The sequence below is a fragment of the Leuresthes tenuis genome, unplaced genomic scaffold (assembly GCF_036924035.1).
Source record: "Leuresthes tenuis unplaced genomic scaffold, fLeuTen1.0.hap1 SCAF_10, whole genome shotgun sequence".
Classification (NCBI taxonomy): Eukaryota; Metazoa; Chordata; class Actinopteri; order Atheriniformes; family Atherinopsidae; genus Leuresthes; species Leuresthes tenuis.
This window is the reverse complement of record NW_027325364.1, coordinates 23,759,262-23,765,512: the sequence shown is the minus strand read 5'-3', so window position 1 is coordinate 23,765,512 and position 6,251 is coordinate 23,759,262. Positions and strand designations below refer to the sequence as shown.

The following is a 6,251-nucleotide window of genomic DNA, read 5'->3' as shown; positions in this document are numbered from 1 at the left end:
TAGTTCTCCAAAGCACTTCTTTGGCTGCCTTTTGTTCTGCTGTTCTCCGTCAAGATGATCCCACACTGCTTCAATAATGTTGAGGTCCGAACTCTGGGGAGGATTCATTACTTCATAAAGCCTGTTGCCACTAATTTTCAATCCAGTTTATTTAGTTAATTTACAGTGCCTTGCAAAAGTGTTCACCCCCTTGGTTTTTTACCTAATTTGTTACATTCCAACCTGTAGGTTAAACGTTTTTTAAATTTTATTTTATGTGATAGATCTGTACAAAATAGTCTAAGTTGGTGAAATGAAATGAAAAAAATATATATATATAAAAACAAAATAATTAAAAATATATTTTTTAAAAACCCTAAAAATTAGCATTTGCATATGTATCCACCAATTACCTTCAAAAGTCACATAATTAGTGAAATGAAGTCCACCTGTGTGCAATCTAAGTGTCACATATAAACACACCTTTTCTGAAAGGCCCCAGAGGCTGCAACATCACTAAGCAAGAGGCGTCACACCATGAAGACTCTCCAAACAAGTCAGGGTTGGGTTATAAAAAAAAAAAATCCTAATCTTTGACTATCCTGCAGTGCACCATCAAATCCATCATCTTCAAATGGAAAGAACATGGTATCACAACAAACCTGCCAAGAGAAGACCGCCCACCAAAACTCAAGGAGGGCATTAATCAGAGAGGCAGCACAGGGACCAAAGGTAACCCTGAAGGAGTTGCAGAGTTCCACAGCAGAGACTGGAGCATCTGTCCATAGGACCACAATAAGCCGTACACTCTATAATACTTGAGGACTATTTCCCCAAATGTATGGAGGACGGTGCTCTGGTCACCAAGGAAAATGCTACGTCTGGTGCAAACCCGACACATCCCATCACCCTCCCCACAGTGAAACATGGCGGTGGTTGCGGGGATGTTTTTCAGCAGGAGGGACTGGGAAACTGGTCCGAGTCGAGGGAAAGATGGACGTTGCTAAATACAGGGATATTCCTGAGGAAAAACCTGTGTCCGTCTGCCTGTGAGCTGAGACTGGGCTGAAAGTTCATCTTCCAGCAGGACAATGACCCGGCGTATTCTGTTAAAGGTTTAAGGGGAAACATTTACACGTGTCGAAATGGCCGAGTCAAATTCCGACCTCAATCCGATTGAAAATCTGTGGTTAGACTTGAAGATTGCTGTTCACAAGTGAAAACCATCCATCATGGAGGAGCTGGAGCAGCTTTGCCTTGAGGAATGGGCAAAAATCCCAGTGGCAAGCTCATAGAGACTTATCCAAAGCGATTTGCAGCTGTAATTGCCACAAAAGGTGGCTCTACAAAGTGCTGACTTTGAACAGTTGTGCACGCTAAAGTTTTCTGTTATTTTGTCCTATTGTTTGCTTCACAATAAAAATAAATAATAGTTTTAGGTTTGTTCTGCCAAGGGGGGTGAATACTTTTGGAGGGCACTGCAAGTATATCGTGGGCTGCATCATCCTAAAACAATTTACAACCAGGGAATTACGGAAGTGAATAACAAAAATCATGATAAAATGCAGCATTCTGCTCAGAAAACCTTTTGATGGACGGATGAATTACTTTGACTTTCCCTTAAACGTTGCTGCAGAGCCCTGCATATCCCAATGGAAACTGTTGCAGAACTGTGGCAGCCTCTCGCCAGCAGTTCAATGCACCCGACTAAACTAAAAATGCCCTGCTTTCATCTCTGAGCCTGCAGGACTCGACTGCAGCCCCCATCCTGGCAGCGGAAAAACGTGGGACCGCTTATGAGAATATCTCATGTAAAAAAAGTACGACTACACGAGTATGGTAAATAGATTTGAACATATTTAATAACTTCAAGTCAATTAAGAAATAAAAACAAGCAGCTGAACAGCTGAGTGTGTGTCTGTACTGTGGGTGACTGGAAATGAGAGATAATGAACATGAATTGTTTTAAATTCAAGTAAATAATTAAGAAAAAAAAGCTATACGATAGTGTTGGCAAGTGAACAGAAATGCCTGAATTATGTGGTGTGCTGAGCCAAGAAAGCTCTGATTCTCTGTAGAAGCTCTTTCTTGACGCTGTCTGGCACCGATGCTGCAAGAGAAAAAGATACTGTCACGATTTATTATTTCTTCAGACCTTCTGTGAGTGCACTTCTTAGTACAACTAGGTTTGTAGCCTGTTTCAAGCCATGTAACAATATTCCATTTGGCAGACATACAGTCAGCACTCGCTTCGCTACAATATGGGAAAAAAGGAAACAACTCGCCACACTTATCAATGAGCACCAAACACACTTATCGGAAAAGGTTGCAAGTCTCCATTATGAACTGCCCCCGCTTCGTCCTCTAAGGCTCGATGTCCTGCTTATACCCGACCACTTTTTGTGTTTCTATGAACAGTAGCTGTTGTTTAAGGTTGTGTTAAGTCTTTTCAGCATCAGACCACACTGAAAATCTTTCACCTGTCAACTTTCAGCCAAAGTCAGAAACTTTCTAAAGGTGTCTGCTGTGAAGTAGTTACCTCGTCCTTTAGGAGTGATCTCCACAACGAGGTCCTCCACCGTTACATGCTCCAACCCCTTTTCCTTGATGACCTCTGCAAATAAACAAAGCAGCAGCAGAGAATTAAGCTTCATTTCATCGTGGCCCGATACATAAAACCTTAGAAGTGATAGAGGGTGTATTTTCTTTTCTCAACTGTACTAAAGTAAAAGGGACTTTGGCTTAACATAAGTCACCGACTTAGAAAATAAACCTACACATCAGCCTTGGCCCTTTCTTGGTCATCTACACATTTTCTGATGTTGGAGCGAGTCCAATAAAAAGCAGCAAAACTCACCATAAAAGAGGAGAACCATCAAAAAGGTTTTTTTTCTAAGAATAGTACAGTTTTTACCTTTGCAGTGAGCCTTCATTTGGTCTTTCCATCCGCACTCGGTGAGCTTAGCTCTCAGTAATTCTTTTAGTCTGTCGAGGAGATACAGCAACACATGAGAACAGAGCAGACCTGCCCTTGCCTAAGGTTCAATAACAAACTTCTGTACACGTCCAACTGTCAATCATCCACGTGATGCAAATTTTTTCTCAACTATTCGGAAGATTCAAGGGGGATTTTGGTCAGAGAAGGTTAAAACGAAAGTAGTCGCGCTCCAATTTCTTGACTTAGATCATTTCAGATGAGCTTTTATGCAACTTGTCGAGTTAATTTGCCTGTTGAATATGCGGCACCGACTTCTTTGCCTCATAATAGCTGCCAGCTTTACTATTCAAACTAGTATGTTGAGAATACTGTGCCTGAATTTATCTTAATCTTAAGTTTCCAGAGAAGTCAGTAGATTTCCTAAAATGCAAGAAAAAATTAAATATATCAATTCGTTCTTACATTTTAAACCTTTACACACATACAAAGGACATTATTTTGGGCGTCTTCGCTGGCCAACTTTATTGTCAGAATTTGATGTCAGAGGAATCCGTGTCCATTCTTTCTCAGAACACGACTTCAGCAGCTAAACAGTCTGTCTGCAAACCAATCCTGTGACAATGCCAATGGCCCCTCTTTGGCACACAGAACCTAACATCCGATGTTTCTTCGAAGCAGGCTGAAACGTTGACTCATCTGACCACAGAACCCATGTCCACTGTCCATCTGAGATGAGCTCATGTCTGGGAAACTCTTGCCTTTCTGCACAAGCTTGATATATGGCTTCCTCTTCATGTTGTACAATTTTATGTCACATCCCCGATTTAGTTTAAAAACTGACTGCAAGTCCTCACCGATGATTTTTGAGGCTCTTACCTGTCAAAAAGTTTTAGAAAATCATTTTCCCCCTCTATTCTCAGTGATCATTTCTATAGTCTGTAGTTAAGAAGCACGCAAATTGAGGACGTCAGGTCGGTATCTTTCCTAAAACACACTTTTCAGACTAGTGTTGCCAGGTCTACGATAATTATCGTATTTGTACGATAATTTTGCCCTGTGCACGATGTCTGATCAATAATCCCAAAAAGGGCCAAATATACGATAATTTGACCATTCTGTGAATGTGTGGTTGTAATCGGTTGTAATCAGCCTGTCGCAACTGTCTGTCAGATTTTTTTTGTGAACCGTGAAGGCATTTTTATTCCATTCTATGTGAGCTACAAGTGACAAGCATGCGTTTTCCTCAGAAGTAGGTGGCCTCCAGGCCTCATGATTTGGCTCATTAGTTCCCACTCGTCATTGTTTACGGGGACATTTAGGCTAATGCAACTGTGGGGCTGCTGATGAATGCATTCCGTACTAACGCAAAGCCGTGAGTGCCTGTTAGACGCTATTCAACTATAGAGTGACTATAGCGCATCAATATACTTGTTATTTTGGTGATGACGAGTGTACGATAATTTTATGTCTCTGGTACGATAATACTACATTTCCCACCAGGCAACACTGTTTCGGACTGCGTTTAATTCACTGTTCCTCGTTTTAATGACCCACGTTTATGTGGGCTGAACGTACACCGCATATTCCGTAATTAACGTTCTTCAAAAACTATTTTACACTTCAAGTGGAAAATTAGCCAAATTTGCTTGTTTTCTCCTTCTGTTTGTGGAGTTCATATGAGTGCTCTATATTAAACGATAGACTTTTTTTCAGACAAACTTGGCGCTGAATGCTAACAGTCCGGAGATACAAGTCAAAGATTTGAATATTGAAACTCACCTCTCTCTTTCCCCCAACTCTGTCAGCTTCTGGTTTATTGTTGCTTTCAGTCTGGACTCTTTATTCATCGTGTTCGTTCTTAAAAGGGGAAGGAATAAAAAGGGGGGATTCAAACAAAGAAGCAAACTAATTGGTGCAACACATTTAAAGGACATCGCCGCAACGGTCAGACAACCTAAAAGAACAGCACTGCTTGAACATTTCATTTAGCCGTGTACTGTGAAGGTTGTGAGTGCAAAAGTCAGGAAACAACTGGACTTTACTGTGTTGTTTGGAGGTCAAAATTGACTTGTACTCAGCAGAGAGTTGAGTAACAGAGGCTTCAGTCCTCACCAGGCTCGGTGGCGCAGCTGCATGGAAAAGTTCAAATGCGTTGACGTTCGGTGGCGTCGGAAACACGTTCAGGCCAACAAACCCAACGTCCCACGGTCGTGAACTTAACTGGATGTTTGATTTACGTTTTAAAGCTAAAAAAAAACAAACATTTACACTCGCACCGATTAGGTCGCTGAGAGAGATACACGACTTGATCGTCACATATTACATTCCGATAGGAAACACAGGAAACATCAATGGTTCCTAAATGTTCCTTAACTGCAGTACTTTATAAGCCCACACGGGGGCAATATTGGTTAAAAATTGTTGTCTAAATGAGCCTGGTCATGGCTGACTTTCAGTTTTCTGCTTTTATATTATGTGACTCACGTTCCTGATGATATCTACTACATAAAAAGCACATTGAAAAATACAATTACTTAATTTTTTTTGTAACCCTAGACACACATATCAGCCTCAAACATGCAGCAAATTGAATTTTGTTTAATCAGTAATTTGTGTGGCACTTGCCAGTACAGCCACACAGTTTATAGCTGAATGCTTTCACACACACATTCAATTAGAAACAGTTGCTGGGTAAAGTAAACACACTCAGTTGCAGTGTTTGTTCTTAATGTTTTAAGATTAGATGTTATTTAGTTTCCAAATGCAGTGGTACCAGACCTCCTCCACAAGCACCTCTTATAGAAGAGGTCTGGTTTTAAGAACTGTGGGAAAACATGCTCAAGCCACATGCCACAGAAAGAATAACAGTGGCTAAAGCCAGACAAGCACTGCCTTAACTCAAGTGATGAACTTCTATGGCATCAGCCTTCTATGAGGAGGAACCTACATCTCAGTGTGTTTTCTGTCGCCTCAAGCCTTATTTGATATCTATATAAAGTGCCAGTCAAACGTTTGGACACGCCTTCTCAGTCAAAATTAGCTGGTATATGTGTTCATTTCTGACAGGTATAGATTCTGAGAATTTAATGATGGTTGTAAGGTAACTTAGAAAAGTGATGATAAATGCCTGCAAGTAGGCAGAATTCAGATAGCAGATTGTTTTTTTAGCCTAATACCCACTGTGCGATCTTTAGTCATAGCTTCATAAGCACCATGCAGCATTAGGACTGCGTCGCCTTTTCTGCAAAGCCTGCACTGTGCTCTGGGGATGCTTCTCTGCTGCAGATCTTGGGAGGCTTATGAGGAGGGGGTAAAAGGCTAGTGTGTGGGAAAG

General features: G+C 41.1%; 1 protein-coding gene across 1 annotated transcript; it reads right to left on the bottom strand.

Moving 5' to 3' along the window:
- Positions 1–1,823: 1,823 nt before the first annotated feature.
- On the bottom strand, positions 1,824–5,258 carry eny2 (ENY2 transcription and export complex 2 subunit). The gene is made up of 5 exons (XM_072393338.1): positions 5,030–5,258; positions 4,697–4,774; positions 2,894–2,964; positions 2,519–2,593; positions 1,824–2,089 (listed from the first exon to the last, which is right to left on the bottom strand). The coding sequence occupies exons 2-5, from the start codon at positions 4,762–4,764 to the stop codon at positions 2,016–2,018; spliced, it is 288 nt and encodes a 95-aa protein (XP_072249439.1). The 5' UTR covers positions 4,765–4,774; positions 5,030–5,258; the 3' UTR covers positions 1,824–2,015.
- Between the last annotated feature and the right edge of the window lie 993 nt (positions 5,259–6,251).